Below are 21,343 nucleotides of genomic sequence, written 5' to 3' on the forward strand. Positions count from 1 at the left end.
GAATAAAATACCTAGGAATAAATCTACCTAAGGAGACAAAAGACCTATATGCAGAAAACTATGACACTGATGAAAGAAATTAAAGATGATTCAAACAGATGGAGAGATATACCATGTTCTTGTATTGGAAGAATCAACATTGTGAAAATGACTCTACTACCCAAAGCAATCTACAGATTCAATGCAATCCCTATGAAACCACCAATGGCATTTTTCACAGAACTAGAACAAAAAAATTCACAATTTGGATGGAAACACAAAAGACCCCGAACAGCCAAAGCAAACTTGAGAAAGAAAAACAGAGCTGGAAGAATTAGCCTCCCTGTCTTCAGACTATACTACAAAGCTACAGTAATGAAGACAGTATGGTACTGGCACAAAAACAGAAATATAGATCAATGGAACAGGATAGAAAGCCCAGTGATAAACCCACACACATGTGGTCACCTTATTTTTGATAAAGGAGGCAAGAATATACAATGGAGAAAAGACAGCCTCTTCAATAAGGGGTGCTGGGAAAACTGGACAGCTACATGTAAAAGAATGAAATTAGATCACTTCCTAACACCATACACAAAACTAAACTTCAAATGGATTAAAGACCTAAATGTAAGGGCAGACACTATAAAACTCTTAGAGGAAAACACAGGCAGAACACTCTATGACATAAATCACAGCAAGATCTTTTTTTGACCCACCTCCTAGAGAATTGGAAATAAAAACAAAAATAAACAAATGGGGCCTAATGAAACTTCAAAGTTTTACATAGCAAAGGAAAACATAAACAAGACAAAAGGACAACCCTCAGAATAGGAGAAAATATTTGCAAATGAAGAAACTGAAAAAGGATTAATCTCTCAAATTTACAAGCAGCTCATGCAGCTCAATATCAAAAAAACAAACAACCCATCCAAAAATGGGCAGAAGACCTAAATAGACATTTCTCCAAAGAAGCTATACAGATTGCCGAAAAACACATGAAAGAATGTGCAACATCACTAATCATTAGAGAAATGCAAATCAAAACTACAATGAGGTATCACCTCACACCAGTCAGAATGGGCATCATCAAAAAATCTACAAACAATAAATGTTGGAGAGGATGTAGAGAAAAGGGAGCCCTCTTGCACTGTTGGTGGGAATGTAAATTGATACAGCCACTATGGAGAACAGTATGGAGGTTCCTTAAAAAACTAAAAATAGAACTACCATACGACCCAGCAATCCCAGTACTGGGCACATACCCTGAGAAAACCATAATTCAAAAAGAGTCACATCCCCCTCTGCAGCAGCCCCTCCAACCCTCATTCTTTAAGCTGAAATCCTACCACTGGGGTAGAGGTCTGGGAATAGGCATCTCAGAACACCTGTGCCACCCAGAGTCCACAGTGGGGCAGAGGTCAGCGTGCTTCTGAAGGACGGGGCTCAATGCCTCCAGCACAATGCTGCCACCGCCACCGTCCAGTCCTGGCCATGTGACAGCCCACAGCTGACTGGGCAGCAGGCCTGGGTTGGCTGGCTCAACTCCAGCCAAGGCTGCCTGCATACATTTCTCTGGACACCTTACAACTAATTTTGTTACAACTGCACAGTGGCTGCTGACATTTTGTATTAAACATTTCGTGAAGCAAAAAAAAGAAAAAAAAGAGTCACGTACCACAATGTTTATTGCAGCTCTATTTACAATAGCCAAGACATGGAAGCAAGCTAAGTGTCCATTGACAGATGAATGGATAAAGAAGAAATGGCACATATATGCAATGGATTATTACTCAGCCATAAAAAGAAACGAAATTGGGTTATTTCTAGTGAGGTGGATGGACCTAGAGACTGTCATACAGAGTGAAGTAAGTCAGAAAGATAAAAACAAACACCATATGCTAACACATATATGTGGAATCTAAAAAAAAAAAAAAAAGGTTCTAATGCACCTAAGGGCAGGACAGGAATAAAGACACAGACGTAGAGTATGACATGAGGACACGGAGAGGGGAGGGTAAGCTGGGATGAAGTGAGAGAATAGCATTGACATATATACACTAGCAAATGTAAAATAGATAGCTAGTGGGAAGCAGCTGCATAGCTGCTTCCCACAGGGAGATCAGCTCGGTGCTTTGTGACCACATAGAGGGGTGGGACAGGGAGGGAGGGAGGGAGGGGATATGGGGATATATGTATACATATACCTGATTCACTCTGTTATACAGCAGAAACTAACACACCATTTTAAAGCAATTATACTCTAATGAAGATGTCTGAAAAAAAATGGAGAGAGGGTGTTTTTCTTTTTTTTTTTTTTTTTGCATATTGCCAAACAGATATAAGTTCATTAGAGAAGGGTTATAGTTCAAAATAACTGTAATCCTGAACACATATTGCTCTTAAATTAGAAGTAGATAAACTTGATCTAATCGCTATTCCTTCTCACTCAGTATTTTGCACTTTGCTATGATTGGGCATTTAACAATCTTGGAAATTACCAAAGAAAAGATAAATGTAGCACAGTATAAAGAGCTTTGTAATATGTAGATATTGACTTTTACCTCTGAAGGAGCTTTGTACTTCTATGTACCTTTGCCTGAAGCTTTCTGAGGTTGGAAAATTCCTGCTTGATTCAAATCTACTTTAAGACGTTTTTATAAGCAGAAAAAATTCTGGTTTTTTTCCTTTCTAAATGTACTACTTGTTACATCATTTGTCTACAGAATACATATTCTTTCCAAAAATCAGAGTTACTTGGTTAGCCAAATTAGAAGGTAATGAATCAACCCACTTGGTTTTGGTCATGTAAGATAATTTAACAGTCAAGACAATCAGTATTATTGATGACACTGTCATTTCATTCCTGGAAAGATTATCTCCCAATTCAGAACAATTAGAAAAAAGCCTGCATGTCTTTCAAAGATAGAAAAAAAAAAAGATATAAATTGCCATTTCTGCTAGCCTTTCAAGTTTTTTCTTATATGTTTCGTGTGTGTGTGTGTGTGTATATATATATATATATATCTCAGTGCCTTCATTTATTGTTTTTGTTCATTCAATATACAAATTACTGAGCTAAATGCTGAAATTCTATGTGAAATCACACCAAACATTTATAACATTAAAATGTGGTGTCATCAGTGTTTATCTTTTTGAGAATCTTTACTCTGTGAAATAAAGTAGCATTGTGTATATCTGAATTTTTGCCGAGGACTGCAATGAATTCAATTATTCACTTGGAGGAAAGAAATTAGTTTTAAACATTGTATTAGACTAGCAACGCACCTATTTGCAACACATTCTTCTCATTTTTGATCACATAAATGAAGAGAGGGCCACTTCACCTTTTGCAGCCTGCCTGCTCTAAGTAGCAAGAAAGCAAGAATTGAAAGTGAGACCTTGTGACTCTGTGTTGAGTCACCCCGAGTAACTCATCTCTGGAGGGTCACCAGCAATGTTCATGCCTGTATTTCCTACCAACTCAGCCGTTATTAAAATGAACAGGAGAAAGGTTGTTATTAATTCCTACAAGACTCAGCAAAACAAAGGCAAAGGCATAAGGAAGACAATAAATTCGTGAACTTCCTTAAGAGTCTGTTACCTCTTGGAAATGAATGCTTCTCTTTAGGTCACTTCGGATGAACTTTCTCACCTGAATGTTGAAGACGGTGAACAGCTTATCTTTTACTCATGGAATGGACGTTGACAAAGAATGTCAGTTTCATTTTTTTTACAGAAAAACTAATAGAAGTAATAGAATATGTAACAAAATTAAAAAAAAATCTACTACTGAGTGAATATAAATCTAGGACTAACAAATAGAAAATAGAAGGACACGGGCTATTAACTATTACAAAGAATTGCTTTCACAATTAGAGGCTCTGGAAGGAAAGAGGCTCCCAGGAAATGATAATGTCCAAGGAAGAGATAATGTAACCAAGCAGGACCCTATGAGGGCTTCTGGGGATGGATCCCTCCACCATATCCTCTGCTGTAGCTCCTCTCGGAAATACTTGGATAACAGTATCTGATGCACATTTCCTGAGTTGTTTTACAGATGCTAAAACCACCACCAAATGGAAGAAATTAATTACTTGACAACCATGAGCACGTAGCCCCCAGACCTACTGGCACTAAAGATCGATAATGTTAAGCCCCGTGACACCACCCAGTTACTTCACCGCCAACCAATCAGAGAATTGCGCATGAGCTGATCACATACCCTGTGACCCACTCCCTCGCCTTGACTTTAAAAATGCTTTGCTGAAACACACTGAGGAGTTCGGATTTTGAGCACTGGCTGCCCCAGACTCCTTGCTTGGCGTCTGCAATAAACGCTGCACTTTCCTTCATCACAACCCGGTGTCAGTAGACTGGCTTTACTGCGTGCAGGACAGCAGACCCAAGTTTGGTTCGGTAACAATAGATAATAAGAGTGCTGATATTCAAGGATCCTCAAAGAGCAAACTGGAAAGTGACCTGGATGGTCCATGAATCTATGAACCCAGTCTTCCCAATGACCGTCATAACTGCCTAAAAGGGGAAGGTAAAGAGGAGTATGCTTTTTCCTCTAAATACATATTTAGAGAGAAAAACTACTCAGTGAAATGTTATTTTGCTTTAAAAATCTTAATTTGTAAAGCATATTTGTCTTAGTTTTTATATTTCAAAATGTAAATTCAAAATGTAAATGTGAAGTGTGTCCCTGGGGACACATAGGGATAAATACATGACACTGTGCTAAGTGTGAAACCTGGCTATTTCATGATGTCACTCCTTTAGGTCCCTGTTCAATTGCCCTCCTTTGGTCATATCTGCATTTAAATGACGAGCTGCAGAGGGAAATTGCACTTCCTGCAGCTGTGGCCCCATAAACTTAGTTATGAGTCTCAGCAGCACTTTCAATGTGCTTTTCTCTCTTGTTATTCTTAGCACTGCCAGACTTAGAAAAAATATACAGGATGCCCAGTAAAATTTGAATTTCAGATAAACAACGAATACTTTTTACTGTATGAGTGTGCCCCAGTGACAAACTATTTGTTGTTTATCTGAAATTCAAATTTCCCTAGATGTTTGACCCTGCAAAACTCTCTCATTCTACAAGGTCATAAAAAGAAAATTTTATAATCTGTAGATCTGCATTTGTTCACATCTACCGTTTCCTTGTTTTCTTCTATTGGAAAGAAAGACACACCTATTTTCCTCACCACAGTGATCCTTCTATTTTGGGCTCTGGGTCCCATCCTTTTCTACCTTCCCTGTGGGACCTCAATAAATAAGCAATCCCCCCAGTTCCCTGCATCTTCAACTTCTTTGAGCCCAAGAGTTCTCTAAATAAAAAGCACAAACAGGCCCCCCAATTCCTCTCTCCCTCCACCTGGTCTACTCTCTCTTTCCTTCACACAGTCCAGGGTTTCCACCTGCTCCTTTTCCTTTCCCAGGGCCATTAAATGTTGCTGTTCCATGGGGCTCCCCGTGCCCTCATCCTCTCAGTTTGCGGTTTTCTCTGGGAGATCTCGCCAATCACCACCTATCGGCTCAAGACTCCCTAGTCTTCATCTAAAGTTGCAACGCCACCTCTGACCTCTAGACCTATATATGTCTCTTTGATATCTCTCTTTGGATGTTTGTTTTGTGCCTCAAACTACCATGTCTAAAACTGAACTCCTCTCCTTTTCTGCTTCTCAGTGTGTTCTCTCCACAGTAAATGGTACTAGCATCTACCCAGTTTTCTAAATCAGAAACTTGAGATCAGATCTATAGGTACTTAATCATCAAGTCCTGTTTGATTTACTTTCAAAATACTTTAAAAAATCCATCTACTTCTTTTTATTCTCATGGCCACCATCACCTCTTTCCTGAGACACCGCGCTGGCTTTCTAACTGGGTTCATTCAGCTTCCGTCTTGCCCTTCCTACCTGTTTTCCAAAAGTAGCTTGAGTGTTCTTCCAAAACACAAAAGTGACAGTGTTGTTCTTTTACTTAAAAGTCTATGGAAACTTCCCCTTGTCATTGGAACACTGTCCAAACTCCTAACTGTGGCTGATAAAGACCCCGTGGTTGGCTCCCACCCCCTCCTCCTGCTTCCCTGAGGGGCTACAGGGAAATCCTTTTCTTCCAAATCACTCATCTCTGCGTGCTCACTTGTATCTCTTCTCTTTGCTTCTCCTTTGAATTGTTCCTTAATTATTAGTTTCACAGGGAAACCTGCTTTGTTCTACTGGATCAGTATGTTCCTTTAGCTTTGTTTATTCATGTTTTTTTTTTTTTTTACATTTGCCTGTTTGATTATTTGTTTTACCACCTGGAATATAAGTTCATTAGGGATGAGACCACTACTGCATTTTCCACTGTATTTCCAGCTTCTAGCACCTAGCTGTGATACAGAGTAAATTCCCAAGAAATAGTTGCTCAATGTGTGAATGAATAAGTGGGCACACAGATATGATGACAGGGATAAGAAAAAGGTCCATTTTAAGCACAATTTTCTTAGGAGCTCAGGCCTATGATTCAAAAATAATCTAAATCAATTTTCTAAACCCCAGTGCTTTGTCAAAACGCATGATTCTGTTGCTTTTGAAAGGCAGTCTTCTGCTACGAACACTTGGGAGTTTTAGAAATTTTGTCTCTACTTTCCCATACCCAGATCAAAATTATTGCAACAATTAAACAAGTCAACGTATAGACTATTTTTATCATTTTCTCATCCAATTTACCTCAAAATTTTTTCTTAATGAAGGTGAAGGCTAGAGAAAAATAACATAAAGTATACCTTCAAGTTCACCATCCAACCCAAGATAGATCTAAAATATTACCAGGAATTATTATTTACTTTTGGGCTCTTCCTGTTTTAATGAAACCATTGAAAGAATTCAATATTCCCTCTGTCACCCAATTCCCATTATAGTACCCATGTTTTTTGCAAGTCTCCTCTCTTAGGTTTCACTGATTACAAAGCCATTCCAAAAGTTCCGTGTGAGCCATTGCTAAATTCCCAAGTTATTCTGAGTACTGCGTAGGGCACAGAATAGGTGTGAGACATGAGTCCTACCTTCAAGGAGCTTGTTGTGTAGAGAAAAGGGAACGAACACACTTGAAACCACTAAAAAAATGACTGAATACTAAAGACGTGATGTTGAGAATAAAGGTTATGGGAATTGTAAGAAGGAAAATGTCACCATGGACCAGAATACTTTGGAAAAGCTTCATGGACGAGGATAAACATGAGAAAGCATATCTAAATATGGGCGTTTGGAGAGGAAGAGAAAGACATTTAGGAAGGAAAGAACTGCATTTGATGGTGGTTGAACACTACTACCGTTTTTTTTTTTTTTAACTGAAGTATAGTTGATTTACAATGTTGTGTTAATTTCTGCTGTACAGCAAAGTAATTCAGTCATACATATACATATACATATTCTTTTTTATATTCTTTTCCATTATGGTTTATCCCAGAGCATTGAATATAGTTCACTGTGCTCTACGGTAGGACCTTGTACTGCATTTTTTTTGTTTTTTCCTGCTCATAATTCTTCTCCCACTTCTTCTGGTATAGTGCTGTTCTTTTTGGTGTTCACGTGTTCTTTCCCCAATTCGTAAGGTTCTGAAGGGGTTGCCCATAGCCATATTTTAAATCCAACCTTCCCACCCAAGGACTGGGTCCAAGCATAACGACCCATGCCCTGGTGACAGCAATTAGCCCATGGATGTGACCTAAGGCAGGCGAAGTCTATTCCTTCTCTGGGATTTCATGTAACTGCTTGAAGAGAACATTTCCCTTTTCTGTTAAGCCACTGCTGGTAAAATGTAAGCCTGCCACTGTCTCTGTCCACAATGTTTCTTCCCTCTGCTGTACAGAGGAAGCTTGTGTGCAGTCAGAGAAAATAAGAACCACACAGAGAAGGAGAGAGAGTGAGGGAACCACACTGCTTGACTCTCTGGAGGCCCCGAGGGCATCTGTGTACCCGGATTTTCTATTTCTGTGGCTAAGACATCAAGCTCATTTGAACTGGTTTCAGCCCATCTTAACCTGAGAGACGAGTCCTGACCAAAACGGGGGGTAAACGGTGGATGTGGAGAGAGAACAGATGTGTAGAGTAGAGTCACAAAGGGATGGTGGTAACGGGTAAGAAGACCCAGATCAAAGCAGTATCTGGAGGAAGTGGCAGAACTTGGTTGGGACCAGATATACCCAATGAGAAGAAAACATTGTCAAAACTGGAATTCAGGGCATCTGTGAACTCACTGACAGAAGTGGGTATAGATGAGATGAGGAAGTGTGTTTGAAGGGAAACAATAGTCAAACCATGACAGCTGAGTTCCTGGTAAAGTTGGGACTTTGTCAGTCTACGGTTTTAGCTTGATGACCTGTCCCACGCTGGTATGACAGCATGAAATACAGGAAAGTGATCCGATTTGGTGCTTTGTGTGTCAGCACTCGGCAGAGGATGACAGAAAACTCTAATTATGCTTCCCAAACTCAGCCTCTCCCACAGAAAGCCCAGGGAGAATCTGTAGCATCGAACAGCAGTTCTCAAAACGTGGTCCCTGGATCAACTGCATCTGTATCACTTGGGAATGTTTTAGAAATGCAAAGTCATGGGCACAACCCCAGAGGAAGGGCATCAGAATCGCTGGGGGTGGGGACAGTGGTCTGCCTTTTACAGGCCCCATAGCTGATACTGATATCCACCAGCTGCTCGTGAAGAATATTCTTTACATGGGACTCCACTGCAGGAGAGGTAATCCACCACTTACTGCTATGATTTCACATAGGAAGAATGACCCCCTTCAAAAAATTTATTTTCCCTAAATCTATTCAATCAAAAACTGTATGTTGAGTATGTGCTATCTACCAGGCACTGTTCCAGGCACTTTGGATGCTGCAGGGAGCAAACCTGATACCGTCAAACACAAAAATACATAGATGTTGGCAATTAAAAATTATGCTATGGTAACTGAATCACAATGCTGTCCACCTGAAACTAACACAACATTGTAAATCAACTATATTCCAATAAAATAAAAAAAAATGATGCTATGGAAGTGAAGGGGGCCTGAGTGTCGGTTAGGGAATCACAAAAGTTTCCCTAAAGAAATGACATTTAAATCAAGAAAGAATGACCAGGAGTTAGCCTGGTGAAGGGCAGAGCAGGTAATGTGAAGGCATCCCAGGCCCTGAAAGGGACAGGCCTGGCTCTTTCAGAGACCTGAAGACAGACCGGCATGAGTAGGTCATTGTTAATAATGCTGTTGAAGCTGGGTAGGCAGGTCAGATAGATCATGCAGGTCCTTGTAAATCCTATTAAAGATTTTGAACTTGCCACTGACGGCAACTAAGAGGCTACTGACAAGTTTCATGCATGAGCTAACATGATTTTTTTTAATGTAAATTTTCTATTAAAAAAAGGCAAAGCCTTTCCTACTCCACAAGTGTGGGTGTGATAGCATGATGATTTAAATTCCCTCTAAGTTCTAGGAAGGTAGTAGAGAAACTTTCTCTGCGCGAGGCTTTGATGAGGGTCAAGAGTGGGTAGAGCGTCCCTGTGGGACTAAATGCCAGGAAGAAAAAAGGAAGAAGGGCTTAGGAGCTTCTGCTTTGTGGTTGTAGCTGAGACTCATCCTGCCTGTCCATGTCAAGCGGCAGGAGTGCGAGTTCATCTTCCTCCGTACGCAGGGGACCCTGGTGCTCGGGCTGGGTCTATACAGAGGCTTTTTTCCTACACACGATCTCATATAGAGGCTTCATTCACTTTCCAGGCATCTCAGTCACCTCCCTGAGAATGATATCCAAATCTATATGTCCTCCGTGACCTTGAGGTTTTCGTTTTTAATATCTTGATGCGATTGCCCTGTGCTCATACACGACGCTAATGACCATTGCAAACATGCAGCTCTTTAGTGTTGGTCTGTGTATATAGTTCACTACTGCCTGAAAAATCACACAGACCCAGCCGTGACTGCCCTCCTGCATTTCAGTGACGTGACTCACGTTATCTGCTCGACAGCCGACCCTGGGACGGCACCGTCACCACAAATAGCCTGCCTGCAATTAAACTCATCATGTCTTTCCCTAACCAACTGGCCTCTGACCTCCTCTGCCTCTGTCAGTAACATCGGCTTTTACTACCTCCCAGCTTCCAAGGTCTGGAGTCTTTCTTGACTTCTTTGTCTTCTGCCCTCACCGACTGCAAGCACTAAGATTGCTCCTGATGGCCTGGGGGACCGGGGCGGGGGGGGCGGGGAACCCTGCTCACCTGGGGGGATCCCACTCACCTGGGGGGATGCAAATGCCTGCATGCCATTTGTTCCTCCCTTTCGCTCCCCTTTACCATCCTCATCCTACTCATCCTGAAGGAGGCTGCTTCCACCACATCACCACTCCTCCTCCTCAATCTAGGTCCCTCTCCAGTACATCACTGGCGTCACTGTGACTACTCTTACGAGTTGTTCTTCATCAAGCCAGCAAAGGCTGTTCTACATTATTTTTTTACAGTAGAATCTTCTTTTTTTTCCTTAAAGGAATGTCATATAGAACCCCCAACCCTCTGGTTAAAGATGGGCTAACGGGAACACAATTGCCTTGAACTGTCCTCGGCAGCCTCTTTGGCACCCAGAGGCTCAGAAAGGCAGTTTGAAAACAGGGGTGCACGGAACAGAGTTAAGCTCCTTGGAAGGATATGCATGTTTTCTTCACAATGTCTTTTTAAAAAATATTCTAGTTATCCATCTATGCAAACCTTCTAACCCAGTCACACAGTTCACAAAGAGTTCCCAGGTGCACAGTGGCATTCCCTAGTCCCTGCCTGGGCCCTGCCTTGAGGGCCTGGATGCAGGCCGTGCATCTCTGCCAGGCTAACTTCTCCTTTTCTCAGCCCCAATCCCACCTCTCAAGGGGTTCCCAGATTATGTCAGCTCTCAGCAATTTTTCTTTCTTCAAATTCCTGTAGTATTCCCCTTCTTAAACTTACCCTGTGCTATCTTGAACATTCATCTTTTCGGGTATACATTTGATTTCTTCCACTAGAAAACAGGCCACTTAAGGGAAGAATCAAGTCTTCTGTCACATTATCCTCAGCTCCCAGTATAATATACGGCTCATAGGATTTGCTTAGTGGGTGTATTTTGACGACAACCCACAGTAAGAAATAATAACTATAGGTCCATCGATCTCACTTTCATTAATAGAAGTCTATGTTAAATATTCTGTCTTTGAAAATGTTCCTCCAGAGCATGCTTTTAACTTCAGAGAGCCAGCCACTATGACTTTAATTACAATCATTACTTTTTTCTCCAATTACCGTTAAGCCTACAACTAGCTTTTCTGACTCTCTTTCATTAAATTACTCTGGAAGTAGATTTGGGGAATGACCACAGATGTCTGTGACTGGGGAGTTCTTCATCTAGGCTAGAAATAGTGTTTTAGTCCATCCCCAGACATTTTAGCAAAGTCACACTTAAATCATAGTCAAAAGATTACAAGAAACTTACTCGTATTAGTATCTAAGTCAAATGGTGTCACTTCTGTTTTAAACCACTTAGCGTGTTTTACAGGGCGCTCTCCACCTCTCTAGCCTCAGCTCCACCACCTCCCCCCTCCCCACTCCCACCCCCCAGCAGCATTCAGCTCTCAGTTCCCTGGAACCCTGCTGGCATGCTGCCTGGATGGCCTTCCCTGCTCTTTCCTTGATCAGTTCCTGTCATGCTTGAGCCTCAGTCAGCTTGTCACTTCCTTAAGAGAGTCCTTCTCTGATCTCCCAGCACAGGTAAACCTTCCACATTATAAGCTCCTACATTCCTTATCACACTTGTAACTAACTGTGAAAGAGCTTTCGTGTCTGTTATTCCCATCAGATTGTAAGCTCTAGATGTCAGAGACCCTACAAATCTTATGCACTGTAGTAGTTTCAGTGCCTGATGCATTATAAACGCCTGAGTGAATAAATGAACAAACATTTTATGAATGACTATTTCATAAAACTTTCAGAGGAACAAACCATTACAATATCATTTACATCCAGAGCTTAATCCTCCTTCTCGTCCTGCCCTGAATGTACATAGGAGGTGTTCTCTGGGTCACGTGATTCACACGAACCATACATGTTTTATAAAATAACTTCAACTTTCATAAAAATAAGCCCCCAAAACCAAGCATTATGCAACAAAAACATCACTTGCTCCCAAACAGAATCCAAGCAACTTAAATGACTGGGTGTAACAGGAAAATCCAAAATATTTGTTTTGTTTAACATTGTCTTATTTGTGCATACTAGCCTGGATAGTTACATCATTCCTTTAAATTTTAGGTTATTTTGAAAATTGTATCCAGTCGGGTAAAAAGTGCAAACAAGCAGTCTCATAGCTATGAATTGTCTACACATTGAAAACTTTTAGTACACAATTATCACCAAAGTTAATGTGGTCTGCTTCCCCGAAGGCCCCAGCAACCCCGCAGACATGTCCGTGACTTGTTTCTGTGCCCTTTCAGTCTCGAATTATCCTGCTGAGTCAGATAACTGGAGAACAAATTAGCACCAACTGCAGAGGAAATTTTTCTGATACAAAAATCTGACCTTAAACCCCCCAAGCCCTGAATATCCTCTGTCAGAGTGCTAACAGTTCACCAGATTTGCACTGAGGAGTCTAAAGTTTCACGCTCTCACTCATGTTTCCTCCACAATTCTTGTCTTACCGAGAGTAGGGATAGGACTCAATTGGTTTGTCAGTTTTTTGACCAGGATAAGTCATTATTCAGTTGAAAGAAGGGGGAGGGGAAAATCTAACTGTATTCTGGAACAGCATTCAAACCCATGCATACTTGTGCATTGTTCTTCCCAGCCCTTTGCTCGTTTTATCACCCTATATCCAATTGGACAAATAACAGTATGAATAAAGGTTATGTTTTGAGGGTAGGTGACACACACACACACGTAATTCACAGCAGGAGGAGATACAGTTGGATGTAATCAAGTCTTTCTCTGGAGTGACTGACCTGCATGCTTTTAAATGATCAGACCCATCATGGTAGGTGGCAGGAGGCTTCTGAAGGAATCCTGCATCCTCCACAGGCTTGCCACCTTCTTTGACTGCCAGCATGTCAGTGCTGGAATCTGTCTCTGAAAACATTCTCTTGATTGTTTCATTTTGCCCAGGACTGTGCAAGAGCCGAGGATCCCTGTGCTGGTACCTGCCTCTGCTTTCCTCACCCTTCCTTGACGGTCTCTTAATGTCAGAGGACCGTCTTGGCAGGGAAACACTGCATCCTTGGTATGTTGTGCCTTTTCCTCTGTGGAGATTTAAAGAGTAGCTCTCACACTCGGTCAGCTCCGGGCGCTTTTTATCTTTGGATCCTAAATGTACTGGATGGATTTCATTAGGAGCGGAAGACTCATCCAAGCTTCCACTTGGTTTCTTATTTCTCCTTTTCCGAGACAGGCGGAACTTCACTTGGGCTCTTCGTTTTGCCTGAATCCAGTGACTCTCATCGGTGGACGATGAATCTGAAGAATCTGTGTCAGTCTCACTCCATCGGTGGCTGGGGATTTGGAGGTGAAAATCCTTTCTTCTCCCTTTCACTTGTTCTTCTGTGTGCTCATACCTCAGAGCAGCCCTCCTCTTCCTCCTAGGCCTCTGTTTTACTGACTTCTTACCAGACTCCTTCCTAGCAGGGCTCAGCACCACGACAGGGGTGCTTTGCTCAAATGAGGCTTCTGACATGTCATGTAAGATGGCAGATCTAGACAAAGCAGCAGGCGAAGGATGGAGAATGGGAATGGAGAGGAAAGCCATGGGAAAACAGAGAGAGAGAGAGCGATGAAAATGACAGCACGGACCCAAAGTTGGTAAATAAAGATCAAATGAGGGAAATGCGCTAAGGGAGAAAAATTAGGCTGGTATAAATTATCCACGGACAATGTAAGGCAGAGGCAAGAGTCACACAGTCTCAGCAAACACAGCAAGAGTACAAAGCACTGGTCTAAAAACACACCAAATGGGATCATTTGCTGGGCACTTACCTGCAGATGTCCTGAGTGGATGGACAGACAGACAACCTTGACTGGCTCCTGGGAGCGGTTCCTGTGGTTGGGCTGCTCGCCTGGAGAAACAAGTTAGATAATTTGGCATCTTGGTTAAGGTAATACATGGTCGATATCTTGCTTTTTTTCCACATATTTAAAAAATTACAACAAATGTGGCTGCCGGTCATGTTGCTCGTAAGGCAGCTCACAGGATATAGGAAGTCGGAGGGCCGGTTTTGCAAAAGTAAAACTGATTTGAGGAACTTGGAACAGCTGAGATGCTGTACCACTTTGCTGTTTCTTCATTTGTGAGAGAGGAAGATGATTCCAGAAGTTTCTATTCTATTTACTGTAAACTTTTGAAGGGAATGGTTCAATTTGCCTTGGGAACAAATAGGCAACCCTTGAATAGCCTATGATAGAAAGGACACAATGTCTATTATGTGACCAGGATGATAATAATCCGGGAAGCTTAAATGATCAAATAGCCCTTAGATTGCTAGATACTGCCTGGGGTTAACATTGTCACTTTAAGGCCCCATGAGATGATATATTTAAAAATACTTCATAATATTTAAAAGCCTGCAGTGATTATTATTATTTCATCATTGACACTAATAAAATCTACCCATTGCAACATTATTGAACCTTCATATCTTTTAACCTAAGATAAGAGAGCCTGAAATTATGCAGATCGTTGGCACAAATTTGAGTCCATTTCATGAAACTCCTATCTTTGAAACACAACATTTTCTTCACTATTTTGACTTATTTAACTGTTGTATTTAGTACAGACAATAATGACAAATCAAAAGCTAGACTGTATTGAGAATTCACTGTGCATAAGGCACGGTGCTGTGGTTTATCTATTGTCCCTTTAATCCTTACAATAATCTCACAAAACAGAAATACCAATAACTAACAGTTTTGAGGGAATATTATGTGCCAATCACTGTTCTAAGTAATTTTCGTATGTTCATTCATCAATACTCACAAGAAACACATGTGGCGCATACTAGAATTATTTCCATGTTACAGATGAGGAAACTGAGGAATTGGTGCTGCTCTGTGCTAGTAGGTGGTAGAGCAGGGCTTTGGGTTAGAAATCCTGCTCCTCTATCTGCTCTCATTCCCACCTAGAAAGGCACCCCTCTCCTTTACATAGAGGTAACTGCGGGAGTCCCAGGTCCAGATTTAGGCCATTCTGACTGCACAGATGAAGTTGCCACAAAGAAAATAACACTAAAGGTAGAAAGATTAACCCCAAATTTCAAAGTAGTTCTAAAACTCGCCATATTAAAGATATATACATAGAAATCAACTACAAGAAAAAACTGCAAAAAAAATTTTAAAAAACACCTAAACATGTGGAGGCTACACAATATGCTACTAAACAACCAAGGTATCACTGAAGAAATCAAAGAGGAAATAAAAAATACCTGGAGAAAAATGAATATGGAAACACAATCATTCAAAATCTCTGGGACTCAGCAAAAGCAGTTCTAAGAGGAAAGTTTATAGCAATACAAGCCTACCTCGGGAAACAAGAAAAATCTCAAGTAAACAACTTATCCTTGGGCTTCCCTGGTGGTGCAGTGGTTGAGAGTCCACCTGCCGATGCAGGGGACACGGGTTCGTGCCCCAGTCCGGGAAGATCCCACATGCCACGGAGCGGCTGGGCCCATGAGCCATGGCCGCTGAGCCTGCGTGTCCGGAGCCTGTGCTCCACAACGGGAGAGGCCACAACAGTGAGAGGCCCATGTATCGCAAAAAAAACAAAACAAACAAAAAAAACACAACTTACCCTTACACCTAAAGGAACTAGATAAAGAAGAACAAACAAAAGCCAAAGTTAGTAAAAGGAACGATATAATAAAGATCAGAGCAGAAATAAACAAATTAGAGACTTAAAAAAAAAAAAAAAAAGAAAGAAAAAAATAGAAAACATCAATGAAACTAACAGCTGGTTCTTTGCAAAGATAAGCATAATTGATAAACCTTTAGCCAGACTCATTAAGAAAGAAAGAGAGAGGGCCCAAATCAAGAAAACCAGAAATGGAAAAGGTAAATTACAACCAACCCCACAAAAATACAGAAGAGCATAAAAGACTACTATGAACAACTATATGCCATGAAAATGGACAACCTAGAAGAAATGGGCAAATTCTTAGAAATGTACAATCTCCCAAGACTGAACCAGGAAGAAATAGATAATATGAACAGACCGACTACCAGTAATGAAATTGAATCCATAGTTAAAAAACTCCCAGCAAACAAAAGTTGAAGATCAGATGGCTTCACAGATGAATTCTACCAAACATTTAGAGAAGAGTTAATACCTATCCTTCTCAAACTATTCCAAAGAAATTGCAGGGGAGGGAACACTTCCAAACTCTTTCCATGAGTTCAGCCTCACCCCGATACCTAAACCGGACAAAGATATCACACAAAAAAGAAAATTCAGGCCAATATCACTGATGAGCACAGATGCAAAAATCCTCAGCAACAATACTAGCAAACTGAATCCAACAGTACATTAAAAGAATCATACACCATGATCAAGTGGGATTTGTCCCACAGATGCAAGGATTTTTCAATATCTGCAAATCAATGTGATACACCACATTAACAAACTGAAGAATAAAAACCATATGATCGTTATCAATAGATGCAGAAAAGCTTTTGACAAAATTCAACATCCATTTATGACAAAAACTCTCCAGAAAATGGGCATAAATGGGAATATACCTCGACATAATGAAGGCCATATATGACAAACCCATAGCTAGCATCACACTCAATGGTGAAAAGCTGAAAGCATTTCCTCTAAGATCAGGAACAAGACAAGGATGTCCACTCTTGTTATGTTTATTTAACATAGCTTTGGAAGTCCTAGCTTCTGCAATCAGAGAAAAAAATAATAAAAGGAATCCAAATTGAAAAGAAAGAAGTAATACTGCCACTGTTTGCAGATGACATGATACCATACACAGAAGATCCTAAAGACAACACCAGAAAACTAATAGAGCTAATCAATGAATTCAGTAAAGTTTCAGGATACAAAATTAATATACAGAAATCTGTTGCATTTCTGTATTAATAATGAACTATCAGAAGGAGAAATTAAGGAAACAATCCCATCTACCATCACCTTGAAAAGAATAAAAACTGGAATAAAACTACCTAGGAATAAAGCTACCTAAGGATGTAAAAGACCTGTACTTGGAAAACTATAAGACACTAATGAAAGAAATTGAGGACGACACAAACAGATGAAAGATATACCACATTCCTGTACTGGAAGAATTAATATTGTTAAGATGACCATACTACCCAAGGCAATCTACAGATTCAGTGAAACCCCTATCAAAATACCAAGGGTATTTTTCATAGAACAGGAACAAATAACTTTAAAATCTGTGCGGAAACACAAAAGATCCCCTATAGCCAATAATATCTTCAGAAAGAAGAACAGAGCTGGAGGAGTTAGGTTTCCTGACTTCAGACTATACTACAAAGCTACAGTAATCAAAACAGTATGGTACTGGTACAAAAACAGAAAAATGGATCAATGGAATAGAACAGAGAGTCCAGAAATAAACCCATGCACTTATGATCAATTAACCTATGACAAAAGAGTCAAGAATATACAGTGGAGAAAAGACAGTCTCTTCAATAAGTGGTACTGGGAAAACTGGACAGATACATATAAAGAATGAAATTAGAACATTTCCTCACACCATATACAAAAAAAAAAAAAAAACCTCAAAAAACCCCAAAAAACCCTCAAAATGGATTAAAGGCCCAAACGTAAGACATAAACCATAAAACTCCTAGAGGAAAACATAGACAGAACACTCTTTGACATAAATTGCAATAGTATTTTTGTTTGATGTATCCCCTAAAGCAAAGGAAATAAAAGCAAAAATAAACAAATGGGACCTAATTAAACTTAAAAGCTTTTGCAGAGCAAAGGAAACCATAAGCAAACAAAAAGACAACCTACTGAATTGGAGAAAATATTTGCAAATGATATGACAGATAAGGGGTTGATATGAAACATATAAACAGCTCATGCAACTCATCATCAAAAAACAAACAACCTGATTATAAAAATGGAAAGAGGACCTGAATAGACATTTTTCTAAAGAGGACATTCAGATGGCCAAGAGACACATGAAAAGATGCTCAACATCACTAACCATCAGGGAAATGCAAATCAAAACTGCAATGGTGTATCACCTCACACATAGCAAGACGACTATCATCAAAAAGAAAACAAAAGGCAAGTTTTGGAGAGGATGTGGAGAAAAGGGAACACTCCTACACATTGCAGCCATTGTGGAAAACTGTATGGAGGTTTCTCAAAACACTAAAAATAGAATTACCACACATGACAGAGCAATTTCACTCTTGGGCATACATCTGAAAAAAACAAAAACACTAATTCGAAAAGATACAGTGTTCACAGTAGCATTATTTACAATTGCCAAGATATGGAAGCAACCTAAGTGTCCATCAACAGATGAATGGCTAAAGAAGATAATATTGAATGGAATATTACTCAGTCATAAAAAAAGAAAAGTTGCCATTTGCAGAAACATGGATGGACTTGGAGGGTATTACGCTATGTGAAATAAGTCAGACAGAGAAAGATAAATACTGTATGATATCATTTCTATGTAGAATCTGAAAAATAACACAAAATTTTTTTATTGTCATATTTTTTTATATGGTGAATATAACAAAAAAGAAACAGACTCAGATATAGAAAACAAACCAGTGGTTACCAGTGGGGAGAGGGAACAGGCGAGGGACAAGATAGGGGCAGGGGATTAATAGGTGCAAACTACTATGTATAAAGTAAGTATGCTACAAGGATATATTCCACAATGCAGGGAATACAGCCAATATTTTATAATAACTGTAAATGGAGTGTAACTTTTAAAAATTGTGAATCACTATGTTGTACACCTGTAACTTACACAATATTGTACATCAAATATACTTCAATTTACAAAAAGCTAAAAAAAAAAAAAAGATAAAGGTAAATGCAGATGATTGTGGAATCCAGAGGAAAAGAAACTAATTCTAACTCAAAAGGTTAAGAAAACTTCAAGAGGAGGTACGGAAGGCTGAATAATACACCCCTTCACCCCAGCCAAGGTGTCAACTTCTTAATCCCTGGAATTTGTGAATCTGTATCCTTACATGACAAAAGGGACTTTGCAGAGGTGATTAAGTTAAGGGCCTTGAGATGGGGAGATGGTCCTGCATTATCCAGGTGGGCCAGGTGTAATCAGGAGGATGCTTCTAAGAGTGAGGCAATAGAGTTAGGGTCAGAGAGAGAAGACATAAGGATGCGAGCAGAGGTTGGAGAGAGGGGGAGATGCTACATTTCTGCATTTGAAGGTAAAGCGAGGGGGCTCTGAGTGAAGGAATGCAGGCAGCCTCTAGAAGCTAGAAAAGGCTACAAAATGAGCTCTCCCTAGAGGGTCCAGAAAAAATGCAGTCTTGCTGATATCTGGATTGTAGCCCAGTGAGACCCGTGTTTGACTTCTGACCTCTAGAACTATAAGATGATACGTTTGTGTTGTTTTAAGACAAGTTTGTGGTAATTTGTTATAGCGGTCACAGGAAACTGATATAGGAGGTAACATTTTAGCTAAGCTTAAAGGGAAAGAAGGAGTTATTGAAGAAGAGATTAAAAATATTCTAGGCAGAGGAAGCAGTGTCCTGACAGGGAAGGATGGCATCCTCAATGTGTTCTAACAAACTGATCTACATTTGTGCACTTCTTTTTTAAAAATTTATTTTACTGAAGCATAGTTGACTTATAATGTGTCAATTTCTGCTGCACAGCGAAGTGATTCAGATATACATATATATTCTTTTTTACGTTCTTTTCCATTATGAGTTATTGCAGGGTATGGAATATAGTTCCCTGTGCTATATGGTAGGACCTTGTTGTTTATCCATCCTATAACAGTTTGCATCTGCTAATCCCAAACTCCGAATCCTTCCCTCCTTCACCCCCCTCTCCCTTGTCAACCACAGGTCTGTTCTCTATGTCTGAGTCTGTTTCTGTTTCATAGATAAGTTCATTTCTGTCATATTGGAGATTCCACATACATGTGATATTATATGGTATTTGTCTTTCTCTTTCGGACTTCACTTAGTATGATAATCTCTAGGTCCACCCATGTTGCTGCAAATGGCATTATTTCATTCTTTTTTATGCCTGAGCAGTATTCCACTGTATATATGTACCACATCTTCTTGATCCAATCATCTGTCGATGGACATTTAGGTTGTTTCCAAGTCTTGGCTACTGTGAATAGTGCTGCTATGAACATAGGGGTGCATGTATCTTTTTGAATTAGCATTTTGCCTGGATATATGCCCCGGAGTGGGATTGCTGGATCATACAGTAACTCTATTTTTAGATTCTGAGGAACCTCCATACTGTTTTCCCTAGTGGCTGCACCAATTTACATTCTTACCAACAGCGCAGGAGGGTTCCCTTTTCTCCACACCATCTCCAGCATTTGTTATTTGTAACATCTGCCCCCTTCTGACTTTTAACTTTCTGAGTCTTTTCTGTCAACCCATGAACATTGTGTATTTTTAAAGTCTTTGAACATCATCTTTGGACACCAGTCTGTGTTCGATTATCTCCTTCAATATTTGTATTAAAACTCACTTATTTCAAGTTTTCTAATGTAGATCAACTTCATATCTACCCATCGAAAGCACAGCCAGTTTTTGTAAAAACAGAAGCATTTCTGTACTCGACGCAGTGAGCAGTAAGTTTTGTTAGATTGTGTACTGTTTATTTCACGTACACCCATTGAGGTTCATAGGAAGCTGTGCATACAGCAGGCACTGAATAAAAGCCACATGTGTGAAGTTTGCTCCTCATTCTGTTTTTAAAAAAGCAATGCACCAAATGTAAAATAGATAGCTAGTGGGCAGCAGCCGCATAGCCCAGGTAGCTCTGCTCGGTGCTTTGTGACCACCTAGAGGGGTGGGATAGGGAGGGTGGGAGGGAGGTACAAGAGGGAGGGGATATGGGGATATACGTATACGTATAGCTGATTCACTTTGTTATACAGCAGAAACTAACACACCGTTGTAAAGCAACTACACTCCAATAAAGATGTTAAAAAAAAAAGCAATGCAGTCCCAAAATGACCTTCAATCACTGACCATGTGACTATGAATGTGAACCACAATATGATGAGCATCATAATGGGTATCCATGGCTACTTAATGGTGTGTTAAAACCCATTCCACGAAGTTGCACAGGCAAAGGTGCTGCAATAGACATCATCATGATAAAA

At 40.2% G+C, this 21,343-nt stretch overlaps 1 protein-coding gene across 2 annotated transcripts in view; it reads right to left on the bottom strand.

Annotated features, from left to right (window-relative positions):
* The window catches only part of MARCH1 (membrane associated ring-CH-type finger 1), a 324,508-nt gene that overhangs the window by 72,486 nt on the left and 230,679 nt on the right, over positions 1-21,343 (bottom strand). Inside the window, exon 3 of one of the 2 annotated variants that reach the window (XM_029234568.1) lies at positions 13,998-14,077. In XM_029234568.1, the coding sequence (XP_029090401.1) occupies positions 13,998-14,077 (80 nt within the window). Of the gene's footprint in view, positions 1-13,997; positions 14,195-21,343 lie in introns of those variants that run through there. The other variant, XM_029234569.1, reaches the window with a different exon arrangement.

Source organism: Monodon monoceros, unplaced genomic scaffold (genome assembly GCF_005190385.1).
Source record: "Monodon monoceros isolate NGI ecotype Baffin Bay Population unplaced genomic scaffold, NGI_Narwhal_1 Super_Scaffold_20, whole genome shotgun sequence".
In the NCBI taxonomy this organism is placed as follows: domain Eukaryota; kingdom Metazoa; phylum Chordata; class Mammalia; order Artiodactyla; family Monodontidae; genus Monodon; species Monodon monoceros.